Below are 16,443 nucleotides of genomic sequence, written 5' to 3' on the forward strand. Positions count from 1 at the left end.
TGGAGGGCGGCGGGCGTCCGCGCCGTCCTGGCCGGGGGCAGCGCAGCACCTGGGTGCGGGGCAGAGGGGGCAGGGCCTGGGCACTCCCCTGTCAGCGCTCCCTCCAGCCCGCTCCCGCGGCGGTGGGCTTTCTCCTCCCTGCCCGCCCGCCGAAGTGGCTTTGTCCGCACGGTCTTTTTCCTCTGGGGAGACGGGGGTAAAAAGTCTTTCCCGGCCGGATTCCGGATTTGCCCCCCGGAGCCGGGGTAAGTTGCCCGGTCCGCCGTGTAAGCGGAGGCGGCGGGGGCGGCAGGGGGGGGAGGTCGGTAGCGGTGCGGTGCCAGCACGGCGGAGAGCCGCGTTTCCCCTGGGCAAGCGGAGCGGGAGCCTGCTCTCTCCTGCTGCTGCCTGGAAAGAGAAAGAAGGGGACTTTTGCCACGGTTCCCACTTGACATGGGTAAGGGCACATGATGGGGAGCACGGGAAAACCCAGTTGGCGGAGGGAGGATCAGGACCTTTTAAAAGTGATTTATGAATTTGAAATGGCTGGGCAGGTGATTTGCAGTGGGTTGCTTGAGTCATCTCGGACAGTGCTTCTCAGCTCTTTTGTAGCAGGACCCATTTGTCACCACTGGCCATCGGTGTTTATGTGTAGGGGGTGCATGCATGTGCACCCCCTGAGAGCACTGGTGCACCCCCTGACAGCAGCGCTCCCCGCCTGGGCAATGGGCAGGGGCGGCTGGCAAGAGTGCTGGTGCCCCTTCTGAGAGCGCTGGCGGGGCAGTGGGGGTACCAGGAGAAGCGATCTCTGCAGTCCTACCCTCCTGGTCACTAGCTGGCCGTGGAGGCCTCCCCTGCTTGCTGGCTGGCTGTTGACTCAGGAGGCACCAGTCACCCATGCCAATGGCCAGTCCCAACCCAGTGAATAGTTTAAGTAGAAAACAGCCCCTTGGCCCTGCTGATGCCCCTCACCCTTGACCCACTCCTCCCAGGCCCCAGCCCCCCAGTGTGTGGGGCAGAGGGTGGGTGTGTGGAGTGGGGCATGGGGGGGTCCCAAGCTGCCCCTTGCAGGCTGGAACTCTGTCAGCCTGCGAGGGAAAAGCCATAGTTTCCTTTTTTTTTTTTTTTTTCCTTTAAAAGAAAATCCTTTTTTAAAGTTTGTTTGCGCCCCTTTCATATATTCTTGTAACCCAGTTTGAGTTGCAGCCCACAGGTTGAGAAACGCCGATCTAGGAATTGATCCTACGTGCACCAGTGAAATGCGTTGTAGCATGGCATTTTGATTCCATTTGTGGGGAGAAGTGCCCTCATTTTATGCAATAAACCATAAAAGCTAATGAGATGAAATAGTTATGAGACCTCTGGGAAGCGCTGAAAAATGCTACTGAACTGCGAATAATTGGCTGCGGTTCCTTGCAGAAGTGTCAGAGATATGAGAAACTTGCCCTTTCTCAGGCTGCAAGACCACTTCAAGTGACCGTATATGACAGGTTGGCAGATTTTGGATTCAAGAGGTTTGCTGCTTAGAAGGACTTGGGGAAGAGTCCTTCTGTGATGCAGCAATGTCAAAGATGAGAAGCTATTTGGGGTGCTGGAGAGGTATGGAAATAACTGGATGGAACTTGTGGATTTCCTGCACACCCACAGTTTGAAGGGTGGGGAAAATTGCCACATGCCTTGCCGGTTAAAAGCAGATTCCTGAGCATTAAGGAGTGGAATGACACAAATGAACATGTGGTCAGAGTTCGAGATTCGTTTGCGTTCCTGACTTCCTCATGCCCTCTGTTTTCCCTGATTATTTCAAAACCAGGAGCAGAGTTAAGGCTGTATCTTATTAAACAAAGGAGTAAACATTTATTTCATTTCATTTATTAGATGGGCAAAATGATTCCATGACTTATTAAATTATAAATTTTAAAATTCACAAAATCATTCCAAAATTATTTCATAATTTTATTCCATTATGGTGTTTCTTGCACCCTTCTCTGGGAAACATGGCATTAGAGAGAGTATACTGCAGCCATTAAAGTCCCCTGGTTCCTCCTTCTCTTCAGCCATGTTTTACTACTGTTTCTTATTGTAGGGATTTCCATGTGTGATTGCTAGGATAAGGGGCAAATCATTTTGCCAGTTCTGCCTTCATACTGTTTGGCCAGACATATTAGCCCATTGGGCTGACCTGGTAGGACAAATTTATGTTTCTGTGGTTAGATCTGGAAAAACTTTGATACCGTGGTAGTAGCATGTTTGTCACACAACATACTGAAAATCTTAAAAAAAAAAAAAAAAAAAAAAAACTTAGGAAAATAAGTATTTTCAATCAAATCATTGAAGCCTGTGAGCTATAAACTGTTTTGTGGGTGTGGGGATAATCTGAAATTTGAATCCAAGCTAACTGTTTATTCTACATATTTTTGCCACTAAGATAATGTAAAATGCTACAAAAATATTTGAATGCTTTCCTAAATCATGACTGCTTTGCTGTACTCCTGCTTTTGCTCTGATGTGTTTTCCTTACAGCTGGATTTATTTCTTGCTGGAGTCACTTGATCCCAGCTGACTTCCCGCCTATGGCGGGGGTGGGGCTGGACCCGATAATCTCTTGAGGTCCCTTCCAGCCCCTAATGTTTATGAAGTCTATGTTTGGAGTTATACATTTCATGCATTCTTATTCTATGGAGCCTGGTCTGCGAAAAATATTGGAGGAATTAAATTATTCACAAAATAAGGAAAAACAAAAGAGCTGAGAAACAGGTAAGTCAAAGAAAAAAGTGTGAGAGTCATGAAGAAGCGTTTACAACTAAAAGGGAAAAAAAAATCCTTTGCTATGCTGGTTTCCAAGGAAATACTTCCTGGCAGCTAGGAAAGGGGGCAGGAGGGGAAAAAAATAAGAGAAGGTCCAGCTGGAAAAAAATTGAACATGAACACCCAGCATTTCCTAGAATCAAAATATTAGGATAATTTTTCTCTCCTGATGTTAATTAAACAGATTTCAAAGTAGAATCTCTCTCCCCGTATCTTGCCTAAACTTCCTTTCTCATCTCCTTGGTTTGTTATTTTATTTATACTTCCTTTCTCTCCCACTCCAAATGCAGTTTAACTCTTTGGGGACAATAAACTATATTTTGGTTTTTTATGTTTTCATAAGTGTATCTATCTGATGTAAAAATGTACAGAACATCTTCTTAGCCGAATTAGTTCCCTGCAGTTGTTACATGTTCAACAGCTGCTTCATCATTACTCTCAAAAGAGATGGCCGCATTTCATAGCAGCTGAAGCTGCCTTTTCCTTTTCTTGTCAGGGGTAAGCAGGATATGGACACATTCCTGGCACATCACCTTTGAAGTGCAATGCATGGGGTGGGCTGCGGTCACGTGTGCATTTGCAAAGGGCATGAGAAAAAAAAACAACTTGTGGAGGTTTCAGACATGCTGGCAGAGGGGAAGCCTGTAGGATGTCTCTTAATTGAAAAAAAACCAAAACAGTTCATTTCTAACTTTGGCTTGTCAACTTAAGCTACTAATCTCTGTTTCAAATAGGAGTGAAGACGTGGTAACTTGGGGTTTAACTCGGATTAGCTGTTTGAGTTCAAGTCTATAGAGGACATTGGGATTCAATTTGTGCTGCTAACCAGAATTAAAACCCAAGTTGCCATGTCTTCACTGCTCTCTCACCTTGAGTTGGCTAACTTGCAGTGTTGACATACTGGGTCCTGGTTAGGCTGCCCCTTCAGTATGTAATTCTTGAGCCATGTTTTACCACTGCTTCTCCATTTCGGAGTCCATGAAAATTTGCACATGAGTGCTAGGGGAGACTGAGGCAAATCTTTTTCACCTGTTTGACCTTCACAACATATTAAACCCAAGCCGCAAAACAGTCTATAGGGACAGCCACAGATTCAGGAGAAGGTGGAAAATGTTACTTCGTTGGCTGGCTTTTCATGGAATCATAGAATTGAAGGACCAGAAGGGACCTGTTAGATCATCAAGTCCGGTCTCCTGTCATGGGCAAGAAGTTATTGGGCTCAGACGAGCTCAACGAAGTGCTTGTTCAGCCTTTTATTCCCTTCCAGCAGTTTTGGAGCCAGCGGTGTGGGATTCTGCTGTTCTTGCTGCCCTTAGGATTGCCTTTGATGGTAACTAATGTGTACTGAAGTTGTTTTTTTCACCATTTAAAGCGCTTTATCGCCATGACTTAAAAGAAGTGCGCTTTACAGCACTTTAAAAATGGGTACAGCGCTTTATATAAATCGCTGTTAAATGAAGTATTAAGTTTGAAGCACTGTGTTTTACAGCAGTTTAGCAACCTACCGTGCTTTAACTACTTTCTGTATGCTGATCAAATTTTTGACCCGTGGAGAAGCCTCAGAAGGCTGTAGAGTGTCTCCTGCTTCCTATCCTGGAAAGTGCAGGGAGATTTAGAGCCCCCCCCTCCCCAAACACTGTACTTCTATCAGGTTTAAAAGCACTATAACTTTATAGTGCTCTAAAAAGTGCTCTAAATTGCAGCGCTGTAAAATGTGCATGGAGTGCTTAAGTCTTTTATATATTCTTATAAATGTAATTAGCATCAGCGTGTTTGTGTGACTTCTGCAGTTTTGTTTAGGCTTTGATCCAGCTCCCACTGAAGGCAGTTGTGGATCATTTAATTGACTTTTATGTGAATTGGATCTGGCCTGAAAGTGGAGCTATGAAAAGATACTGGGCTGCCACTGGTGCCCTTATTGTGCTACTTCATATTGGCGACGCATAGGGGGTGCACGCAGGTGCATGTGCACCCCTTGAGATTGGCTGTGCACCCCCTGGAAGCGCCAGCCATGAAACTGGAAGTGCACTTCCGGTTTGGCAATAGGCTGCTGGGAAACACCTGCCTCGGTTGGTGATCTGGTGCCCCCCCAGACTTGGGAAGCACCAGTCGCCCATGCTCCTTCAGAAAACAGGGTAGCTGGACTAGCCTAAAGAAGCATGTCCTGTGGTAAAAAAGGGGAAAATGACTGACTGAATTGATTCTAATATGAATTTGAGGGTTTTGTAACATTTGGAAGTTGTTTATCTTACCTAATAGTGATTTCCCTTCATTGCAGAAAAAAATCAGGCACATTTCCCAGCTTCTCTCTGTTTCTAATGTAATTTACTCAGTCTAATTATTATAAGAATGCAAAACAATTACCTGTGTTAAGTACTCTTAGATGAAGCTTTCAGTAATCATTTTGAAAACATGATCTCCCACTCAATCAGTGTTTGCCAGGGTGAAAAAAATACATGAAAGTTATAACTTTCATGCCATATCTAAACAAAGTAGTTAATAGAACTGTTTAGAAATTTGTGGCTTAGCTGTGTTGATCTTTAGGCTGTCATTATGTTTCTAGGCATAATTAGTACTGGCTGACAGTTCACCCTGCAGAAAACATATATTTCTGCAACTGTTAACAAAGCAACTTCCTTTGTTCTTTGTAATGTTATTGATGTTCTTAACATATGGATGTGTTATTAAAAAAACTGACTCAAGAATTATGGCCTCATGTTTGTGCCTGTGTTACTGGATAGCAGTGGGCTTTATTTACAAGTAATATGGTCATTTATGTATTTGCCAGTTCTGCAAACTAAACTTGGGGTCTAAGACCTCTCTTTCCTTATGTTGTATCTTCATTAGTAGTGCAAGTTCTTAAGATGTAATTGTGCCCTCAGTGGTCCCTGCACAAATCCCTTTGCCTTCGCAGGCTTTGCTCAGATGCCATATAGTTGGAAGCAGTCCAAGGTGGATCTGACACCAAAAGCAATGATTTCCATCTCCCATATCTGTGATGGCTAGGAGGAGTCAAGAGTAGTGAAAACTTAACTTTTGTACTGGAGAATGAATATCCAGTGAATATGAACGACCACGTTTTTCATAGATTTCTAGGGTCAGAAGGGACCTTGTAGATCATCGAGTCCGACCCCCTGCTCTAGGCAAGAAGAGCTCTGGGGTTAAGTAACTCCTTGTCCAATCTCTTCTTGAACACCTCCAAGGTAGGGGAAAGCACCATCTCCCTTGGAAGTCCATTCCATACTTTGGCAACCCTCACCGTAAATAATTTCTTCCTGATGTCCAATCTAAATTTACTCTCCTTCAGTTTGTGACAGTTATTTCTAGTAATCCTGAGGGGTGCCTGGTAAATAGAGTATCCCCTATTCCCTGCTGCCCCCCCCCCCCATGATGAGTTCGTAGACAGCCACAAGATCTCTTCTCATCCTTCTCTTGTGGACGCTAAAGAGATTCAGGTCCCTCAGTCTGTCTTCATAAGCGCTTACCTGCAGGCCCTCAACCATACGAGTAGCCCTCCTCTGAACCCTCTCAAGGTTATCCGCATCCCTCTTGCAGTTCAGAGCCCAAAACTGGACGCAGTACTCCAGCTGCGGTCTCACCAATGCTGCATAGAGGGGAAGTATCACCTCCCTAGACCTGCTCATGATGCACCTGCTAATGCAAGAAAGAGTGCGGTTAGCCTTACTTATTACCTCATCACATTGGCAACTCATGTTCATTTTTGCATCAACTATGACTCCAAGATCCCTTTCCACTGCCGTGGCACTCGGAATGATAATTCCTAGTCTATAGGTGTATTGGAGATTCTCTCCCCAGGTGCAGCACCTTGCACTTATCCTTGTTAAATTGCATCCTATTCTGATCCACCCACTTCCCCAGTCTATCCAGATCTGCCTGAATTCACTCCCTGCCCTCCAGTGTGTTTACTGATCCCTGTAGTTCGGTGTCATCTGTGAATTTGAACAGAGTGCTTTCAACACCCTCATCCAAATCACCGATGAAGATATTGAACAGTGCTGGTCCAAGGACAGAGCATTGGGGAACATGACTGCCCACATCTCTTCAGGGAGAAACTGACCCATCCACCACCAGTCTCTCGGTGTGTTCCATAAGCCAGTTTTTCACCCACCTTACTGTGAAAAAATCCACATCATAGCTACTCAGTTTGCTTGTGAGAATTGGGTGCGACACTGTCAAAAGCCTTTTTAAAGTCCAAGTAAATAACTTCTATCTCCACCCCTGCATCTAAGCACTTTGTGACCTGGTCATAAAAAGAGACCAGGTTAGGCAGGATCTGCCTGCTATAAACCTGTGCTGGTTTCCTCTTAACATTGTATTACCTGCTGGCCCCCCACCAAATGTGATCCTTTATGATTTTTTTCTAAGGTCTTGCCAAGAATAGAGGTGAGGCTAATTGGCCTATAATTACCCTTGTCCTCCTTCCTCCCCCTTTTAAAAATAGGGACCACATTGGCCCTTTTCCAGTCTTCTGGGACCTGCCCTAAGCACCATGAGTGCTCAAACAGTTGCACCAGTGGTTTCGCTATGACACCGGCCAATTCCTTTAGTACCCTTGGGTGAAGATCATCGGGGGCCTGCCGACTTAAATCTGTCTAACCCCTCCAAGTGCTCCTTCTCTAGGTCAGCGCTAACAGTAGGTGGATTGGTATTTCTCTCACGCCAGAGTAAAGTCTTATTGGGAAGTGTGTTTGTATCTGTTTCCAGGAACGCAGATGCAAAGAAATAATTTAAAAGCTCCGCTTTATCCATCCTATCTGTTATGAGTTGCCCTAGTCCATTCTGTAGAGGCCCTATGTCACCCTGCGCCGCCGCCTTGCTGCCTATGTACTTAAAGAAGGACTTTTTGTTAGTCTTAATCTTTGTTGCCAACTTGAGTTCTGTATCTGCTTTAGTCTTCCTCACTGCTTCCCTGCAAGCGCGAGCCAAGCAGGTATACTCTTCCTTGGTGGTCACCCCCTGCTTCCACAGCCTGTGGAACATGTAAGAGAACAGACTCTTACCTTTTGGAGAGAGATGTAGACTGTCATGTCCCAGCAAGGTCCTATCCTAGAAGTACGGATCATGGTTTAGAAAGCTGAACCCTGCATGGTGGCACCAACTTTGAAGCTGTGAGTTGACTTCCTCAATGCAGTTGCTGTGATGCTGGCCGCAACTGCATTGAGGAGGTCAACTTCGCAATGCAATTTAGATTTTTAAATCTATTGTAGTCCAGGAGTCAATGAAACAAAACTGAATATCAACATGGAACAGAATCTGACCATACACAAACCCTTGAGAAGCCTTGTTGTGGTGTCTCAAAGCAGTTTGAGATGCCACAGGAGGCATGCTAGGAATGAAAAAATGTTCCGTGCATTGCATATGTGCAGCACAGATTCTAAGTTTGATACCAGGAAATCCCAGTATCAGTAGGCTGGAAAAAAGTGGTGCAGGGCATGATTCTGGAGCATGCCCCGAAACAGCTGGAGCCTGAGATCTCCACAGAGATAGTCTACCACCCAGCCTGAGTGTCTCTGTCTGCCATGTGTCCCTGCTACTCTAGAATACTGCCTCAGCATGCTAGAGCAAATAGAAGTGGGGCAATGCTGGCAGCAGTGTCTTGGAGCTGCCTGAGACCCAGGGTCTGTTCCTGGCAAGCAGGGACGTGGAGGGCGGTGGGGCAGGTATAGGTGTGGAAGGTGTGGGTCCCCTGCCCACTCCTATGGCACAGAGCCCTCACTGCCCCTGGTGGCAGCAGCCAGCAGTGAGTCCTCAGGGTGCTTGTGGCCCGCTGTGGGCAGAGCCACTAGCAATGTGCAGTGCTGCCTGAGACCTGGGGGCTACACATGGGGCATGTACCCGGTCCAGCCTGCTGGACTGTTGCTACCACCTGGGGCTCCTGGCACTGCATTCAGGAGCCGTACAACATCAGACCAAGCCGGCTCCTACCTCCAAGCCGGCTCCTACCTCCATCTGCCCACCATGTGGAAGCAGAATCTGGCCCAGCCCAATGGTGCGCAGCCTCAGGTGGTGGCAGGAGGCAGCCTGATCCTGCTTGAAGCTGCACACCAGTGGGCTGGGCTGGCTTCATGCACCATGTGTAGCCCCTGGGTGTCAGGTGGTACGGCTTGCTGCTGGGGGACTGTGCCTGAAGTGGGCCATGGGAGCCCTGAGGGTCCGCTTCTGGCTGCTGCTGCATGCTGTGGGGGGGCAGGTGGGTGGGCATGTGGTGACCCCCCCCCAAAACCTCCCCTGCAAACCCCACACCCCCCTACATACCCACTCACAAACCCCACACACATGAACCCCCTCATGAACCACTCGGGAACCCCATATCCATGAATCCCCCACCCCCAGCCACATACCTATCCACAAACCCCACGCCCCTTCCTCCCCCCCCTGAAATTTCACAACCTGCATGCCCAGTTGCCATGTGGGATGAAACCTGCTGGCAGGAGCCATGGCTGCAGGGGCAACTGCCACACTGTGGCCCTGTCCCATGCCCACACCTGTGCTGGGACATGCAGCCAGGAACCACTTGGGGGGGGTTTGATGGGCTGGGGGGAGGGTTGGAGGTGGCAGGAGAGGGGTGTGTGAGAGACAGAGACGGAGATGGAGACATGAGAGTCAGGGAAGGGGGAGTGCTCTGGGTAGGAAAGGCTGCCAGAGCTAGGCTTAGAGCTGCCCTGCTCCCCCGTGCAGGGGGAGGCCAGCCTGGAAGGGAAGGGGCTTGCTCAGCCCAGGCCCTGAGCCCTAGTCAAGGGTTTCCCAGGAATGACAAGGTAATTGCTGGGGCCTGGGCACAGGCGCAGGGAGCAGAACAGTAAGGACTGGCACTGCTCAGAGCTGCAAGGCAGCAGGTGGAACAGCTGCAGCTGGACTCATGTCCTGGTGCTGGGATGGAGCTGCTGCCAGGAGGGAGCTAGTGGGGGTCAGGCAAGGGCTGCGGATCAGAAGTGAGCGGCACTGGCAAGGCTGTGGGTTGGGAATATGGGTTAAGGGCATGGGCGGGGCAGGGCACTGGCATATCAGTGCTGCTCAGAGTCACAAAGCAGCTGTGGGTCCAGTTACAGCTCTCCCCACATCCTAGTGAGCAAAAGGGGCAGGGGCAGCTCTGATTTTTCTATGATAAAAATACCAAAAGCAAACACCAAAGTGTATAGCTATTTAGAATTCATTTTATTATGATGTTAGAGGCACTGGTAGGCTTCAAAATTGCTTTAACATTGTAAATATAGCAATAAAACATTGCCCAACTGATCTCTTTATATAGAGTGGTGTTTCATTTTAATCACAGAAGAACATGGATTTTGGGCATTTTAATGAGCGAATTTGTTTGTTTGTTATTTTTATTGGAGAATTTGCAGTTTTTAAATAGGGAACATCAGGATCCCTGTTGGTGAGGCAAGTGGCGGGACCCAGGAAAAGGAGCCTACCCAAGGCCAGCACTGGGAACCCAGCTGGAGGGCAGACAATGTAGCTGACCTCCTGGCCATTTGGAGCCAGAAGGACACGCTTCAACAGTTCAAAGTGGGCCACCATAACGAGTACATCTTCTGGGTGATAGCTGCTCAGATACTAGAGCAGAGACACCAGAAGACATGACAGCAATGCCATACGAAAGCCAACTGTGCAGCCACGGTTCACTGACAGCTGGCCCAGACATGCAGGAGACTCTGCTGCGGTTCCCCTGCCGCCCCAGTCTAAGTCTGGCAGGGATGCAGCCATGGGGCCACAGGTCCAAGGGGGTGGATGCTGTCACAGGTGGCAGCAGGGCACAGTCCAGCAGCAGCCCCCACTGCCAGACTGCTACAGTGGGTAGAGGATGCAGGGACCACTCTAGGTTAGGGCTGCTGCAGCAGTCCAGCTGGCACAAGGGGCTAGTATCTCTAGATACCAACTGGCTGGGCCTCAGAAGCTCCTAACTGTTTGTATTACTCAATTATTGTGGGTCCAGAGGCCCACGTGGCTAACTAATAGAGCCTAATGTATGGGACTAACAGATGGATGAGACAACAAAATACTTGGGACATCTAATGAAAAAACCAGGATAGGAGTGTTGTGTAGGTCAAAGGGTCAAAACGTGAAAATAAGTGCACCTGAGGGGGACACTGAGCAGAGTCCCCCGGGCCACACCCACTGGTCCTCAAAGGCATCCAAGGGACTGGTGGATGCTGCCCACTGGTGCTCCTCCTGGAGATGTGCACGGATAAGTGAGAGGAATGCAGCCCCTCAGTCTCCAGGCACCTTCCTGGCCAGAGCCTCCTTCCTGGTCAAATACAGGGCCCGCTTGGCCAGGAGGTCCCAGCACTTGGTGGGGCCATGGATGGAATGACCAAAAACAAAAAGGTGGGGGGTGAAATTCAAACCTCAAGAGGAGGCTCTGGAGGTGGAGGTAGAGGGGCTGCAGCCTGGCGCACTTGAGGATCATGTGTGCCAGGGTCTCCCTCTGCCCGCAGAAGGAGCAGGAGACCGGGGTGTCTGTGAAACTTGCCACATACATGCTAGTGGCGACGGCTCCGTGGAGGAGCCACCAGCTGAGGTCCCCAGTGGCTTGTGGGATGAGGGTGGAGTACAGACTCAGCTACTGGGGTGCCCCAGCCACGCCCTCACTGAGCAAGTCCTGCCACTTGATGTCTGGGTGGGATATGAGGATGGCATGATGGACAGTGCAGCGCACAAGCATGTAGAGGTGGCAGCAATGGATGGTGGAAAAGTGGGCTGGTCTGGTGTTCTCCAGCCAGCTCAGGTGGTGGAGTGGGGAGTGCCATGAAGCTGGGTGAGGCGCCAGCTCCATGACAAATTCTGGTGGGCTGGAGGACGGGGTGGGGGGGCTGGGACTGCTGCTGCGCAGGACCTGGTCAACAAAGGCAAGGGTGGTGAGACCTCAGGAGCTCCTGAGGACAAATAGCCCTGAGCTGCTCACTAAGGCAGCTTTTTATACTGCTCCAGCACAGGTGCTGGCCCCAGCCTCTAGCTCCCCCAGGCTGAACATCTGGGAGGACCTGTGCAGGGTCAGTTTGCCCCAAGTGGCACAATTTGCCCCACACCAAAGTGCATGTTCAGGCATGTGTGCTGAGGGACAAATCTCTGGCACAAATTTGGGCCACTGTTGTTTGAGCTGCTGCAAGCGCACATGCCTATATGTGTGGACATGCCCCAGCTGTTTAAAATTTGCTCTCCCTCCCTCCCCCCTGGAAGATGCACATGCTTCAGCAAGTGCTTCAGAAATGTTCCTCTTTTTTTGAGTGTCATTTTTGAAGCACTTCGGCTGTTTCTGAAGTATTTCTTTGGATATGAATATCTATACTCTCACTGTTTGGAGTGCTTTAAAGGCTCTTGGAATGCTTCAGAGAGCCTGTCTTAGTGAACAGACTGAAAAAGAGTGAGGATTTCTTTTAACCTCTTTTATTTTTTGTTATATTAGGTACTACTCAAATGGTAGCAGGATGGTCTCTTATTTCTTAAAAGACTAGAAATAATTGGAGAACATTGATGTATTTTGGTTTGCTGTTTCATGCAGTCATAACTTATAAGATCTGAATTACACTTACTTCCAAATAACTGTTTTGTTTATTCTGTGTGCAGTGAACCATATTGCATAAGTTGCACAAAATTGCATAAGTGTACAGATTTTTAACAAGACTTCCTAGTACATGGTGCTTGAGCTGCTACATCTCACAATGTAAAAAAAATAATGAAAATAAGCTTTAAAAAAATGCAATAATAATGGCACCTCTGACTCATCAGAATACTATCAGACCCTACCCTCATGAACTACTGGGATATATGTAGCCAGTTCTGTTCGTTGTGACTTTTTTTTTTTTTTTTTTTTTTTAAACAAGTATTTAGCCTGTAAAGTGGCCCTTCAAGAGAAGCAATCTGTAAATTTGGCAAATAATTACAGCCAAAAAAGAGATAAAGAAAAAGATTAGAAAAGAGGTTAGAGGTGCACTGATATATTGGTTCATATTGGATTGGCACCAATTAAAAGGAAAATTGACATTACAGGAGACCCTTGCCATTCATGGGGGATCTGTTCTGGAGATCCCTGCGAATGCCGAAATCCATGAATACTGACGGGGCTCCCTGTCAGGTCTCACAGCTGCCCCCTGCTCCTTCCCCCCCACACAAGAGGCTGGAAGAGTGGGGTTCCCCCACAGCGCCTGGGGACTGACCATGCCTTCCTCCAGGGGAGAAGATGCCACTACCACTGCCTCCCTCCCCATTCCTGGTGCTTTCTTTCTGTCCACCCGGCTCTGTTCTCCGCTTCGCTCTCCCCGGCTCTGCCCTCCCCTGCCCCACACAGTGCTCCGTGCCTGGCTTAACTGGTACAGCACCAGAGGGAGCCACGGCGGCACTTGGCCCGACTCACTCAGCTGGTGCTGTGCACTGTGAATATTTGAATCTGCAAATAGCAAGGGTTTCCTGTATTGGCAATCAGCTTTTTTTTTTGGCCAGTGTAGCTGATAAAGTCACTGGTAAATGACATGCATGTGTGCAGCCAGGAATGCAGCCCTGCAGCTTGGAGACTACTGCCCTGCTGGTAATCTGCTGTGGGGGAGGGAAGGGGTCTAAGGGGGATGGATCAAGGCCCCTACAATGAGGGAGGGAGTGAGGCGGGGATAGGGCCAAGTGCTGCCCTGCTGGGGCGAAGCAGGGCATGGGAAACACCTGTGGGCAGCTCGTCCAGTGGGCACGGCAGGTTGGGCATGGCAGGTGGGGAGAGGGGGGCGGCTCTCTACCACTACATGCACCCCTGGAGGAGGCATGGGGGGCATGTACCCTGCTGGATTTGTGCGTGGGGTGAGGACGGGTTGCCTGCTGTGGGCTTGGGGCCAGGAGCTGTGCTGGCCTCTACCCACTGGGGGGGCTGGGCTGAGGCTGCACTCGGGGCAGGTGGTGGTAGTGCTGGGTGGGGGGATTATGGGGTGGGCTACAGCCACCCCAGAATTCCCCATAACCCCTCCTCCGAGCACCACCACCTCCTGCCCTGCCCCCACCTGCCTTGAGCAGAGCCCAAGCCTAGTCCCATCACTGGGAAGATGCCAGCACAGCCCCTGGCCCCAAGTGGGCAGCCTGCCTTCACCTACGCACAAATCTGGGGGCACATGCCTCCCATTCCTTCCCTGGGGATGTGCACAGGGGCAGGGAGCTGCTCCCCTCCTCATCCCCCCCTCATACTCCCCCAGACAAGCTGCCCGTGGCTCCGTCCTGGACTCTGCCCCACCCTGACTGGACAACACCTGCCCCAGCCCCACTCCCTCCCTCACTGTGGGAGCCTCAATCTTCCCCCCCATGCCCCTTCCCCTGCACAGACTTACTAGCTGGATGCTGCTCTCCAAGATGCTGGGCTGCATATCGGCTGTCAGGTCGGTATTGGCTGATATGGCTGGTTAATATTTGGCCATTGGTATTGGCCAAAAAAATCTTTATTGGTGCACACCTAAAAGAGGTTAAATAACTCAAAAACAAAACAGAATATTTCACCTTGGTCTCAACAAAATGTTTCCGTTTGTCCCAAAACAATTTGTTTTTTGGTTTCAGTGTTTAATGGAAAACACAGAAAAATATGTTGAGCCCAAACCAAATATTTTTCATGATATTTTTGGTTTGGCCACCAATAAAAAATAGCCAATATTCATCCAGCTCTAGTGAGGGGTCCAATACTGTGAGCTCCCTCACTCTAACCTATAGGAAGCTGCACTAGATTCCTTCCAGCAAACCACCAGTTTAGGGAACCCTTTGTTAAAGTGCCAGCTTACTTTGTTAAAGTGCCAAGAAGAGCACGCACCAACTGCTGAAACTTCCTTAGCCTGATGAAGGGTTTTTGAACCCGAAAGCTTGCTTAATAACTATTCTCCAACTATTTGGGTTGGTCTAATAAAAGATATCAAATTCAGCCAAGGAACCTTGTCTGCCTATGTCCTTAGACCAACACGGCTACAACCTAAACCCCTGCAGCTTACTTTTCAGCACCCCCAGAAAACCCTGCCTTCTAGGAGTGTCCATAAGGCTAGAAGCTACCACACCAGAGGATCTAGCCCTCATACCAGCAGCAACATGTCAAGCTATATTATTGGGCACTTAGTTACAGCTGCCAGATTTTTTTTTGCTGCTCCATGTTTTACCTTACCACTTTATAGACCAGGACTTATTGAGCATAAGCACATGCATAAATCTGTAAAGTTGATCATGAAATAATTTTCTTCAACATAATATTTAGACTGGCAAAAAAATCAGTAACTAAAAAGAGAAATGAAAGGGGAAGATGAAGGGATTAAAGCAGGATGCATAAATGAGAGCAGGCTTTTGGGGGAACTGGTAAACTTCGAGGAATATAGTGTTTGCCTGCTCTGAGTTGGGCAGCGAGGCACATGGCACTGCACCACTTTCAAAGGCAGCAGCAAGGTATGGAACAGGCAGAGAGCAGCTGTAGCCCACCTGTGCCTCATGCAAAGATCGGGGGGGGCCACGGGCCCCCCTTGGCTACCTGGCGCCACACCCCTGGAGGAGCTGCTAGGATCTTCCTGGGGATGATGCGGGGCAGGCATGGGGGGGTCCCGTGGGCTCTGTCCCCTCTGGCTTGGCAGTGCAGCTGAAGCTGGCCCTGTACCAGGACCCGCCCCGAGCAATGCGGGGCCGGGGCTGGTGCGGGGCAGTGAATTTACTGGGGCCGCCGGTGCCAGGCAACAACTCTGGGTGCAACGGAAGAGATGGGCACAGTGGGCCCCAGCCCTGATCCTGGCCCTGTCTCTGCTCCGATCCCTGTCCTGTCCCAGCCCCCTCCCCCTCCCATGGCCTTCCTCCCTCCCCCTGCAGACTTTCAACTCCCCCTCCAATTTTCTTTTCCTCTCTCTGCCTATGCCACCGACCCAACCTGTCTCTGAGTTAACAGCCATGCTTGGTTTGCTTTGTGTAATTCTGGGAGTTTCTGCTAATGCATTTTTTTCATAAGTCACATACATGTGACTTTCTGGACTTCAGCAAGGCCTTTGACACTGTTGACCACCCCATCCTCATTAAAAAACTAGGCGACTCTGCCATCGATGACTACACGGTCAGATGGATTGCAAATTGGCTGAAGGGTCATACTCAGAGGGTGGTGGTGGATGGGTCATAGTCGACCTGGGGAGAAGTGGGCAGCGGAGTCCCCCAGGGCTCGGTCCTTGGACCCACACTGTTTAATTTATTTATCAGCGATTTGGACGACGGAGTGAAAAGCAACCTGTTCAAATTTGCTGATGATACCAAAATATGGGGAGAGGTGGGCATGTTAGCAGGGAGGGAGAGACTGCAGAAAGACCTGGATAGGTTGCAGGGGTGGGCTAACAAAAACAGGATGCGTTTCAATACGGGTAAGTGCAGGGTGCTGTACTTGGGCAGTAGTAACCAGCAGCACACTTATAAGATGGGAAACTCCCTTCTTGAGAGCATGGAGGCAGAAAGGCATGGAGTCAATAATGACTCCAAGATGAACATGGGCCGACAATGCGAGGTCACGGTCGGCAGGGCTAACCGGACCTTATCGTGCATCCACAGGTGCATCTCAAGTAGGTCCAAGCAGGTGATCCTCCCCCTCTACGTGACACTGGTCAGGCCACAGCTGGAGTACTGTGTCCAGTTCTGGGCACCCCACTTCAAGAGGGATGTGAACAACAT

At 49.3% G+C, this 16,443-nt stretch overlaps 1 protein-coding gene across 1 annotated transcript in view; it reads left to right on the forward strand.

The window, feature by feature from the left end:
- The first annotated feature begins 324 nt into the window (after positions 1–324).
- The window catches only part of DCLK3 (doublecortin like kinase 3), a 51,265-nt gene continuing 35,146 nt past the window's right edge, over positions 325–16,443 (forward strand). Inside the window, exon 1 of the mRNA XM_006023603.3 lies at positions 325–436. Coding sequence (XP_006023665.2) covers positions 433–436 — 4 coding nt within the window. The 5' untranslated portion in view covers positions 325–432. The remainder of the gene's footprint in view (positions 437–16,443) is intronic.

This window comes from Alligator sinensis, unplaced genomic scaffold, assembly GCF_000455745.1.
Source record: "Alligator sinensis unplaced genomic scaffold, ASM45574v1 scaffold1118_1, whole genome shotgun sequence".
Lineage (NCBI taxonomy): Eukaryota > Metazoa > Chordata > Crocodylia > Alligatoridae > Alligator > Alligator sinensis.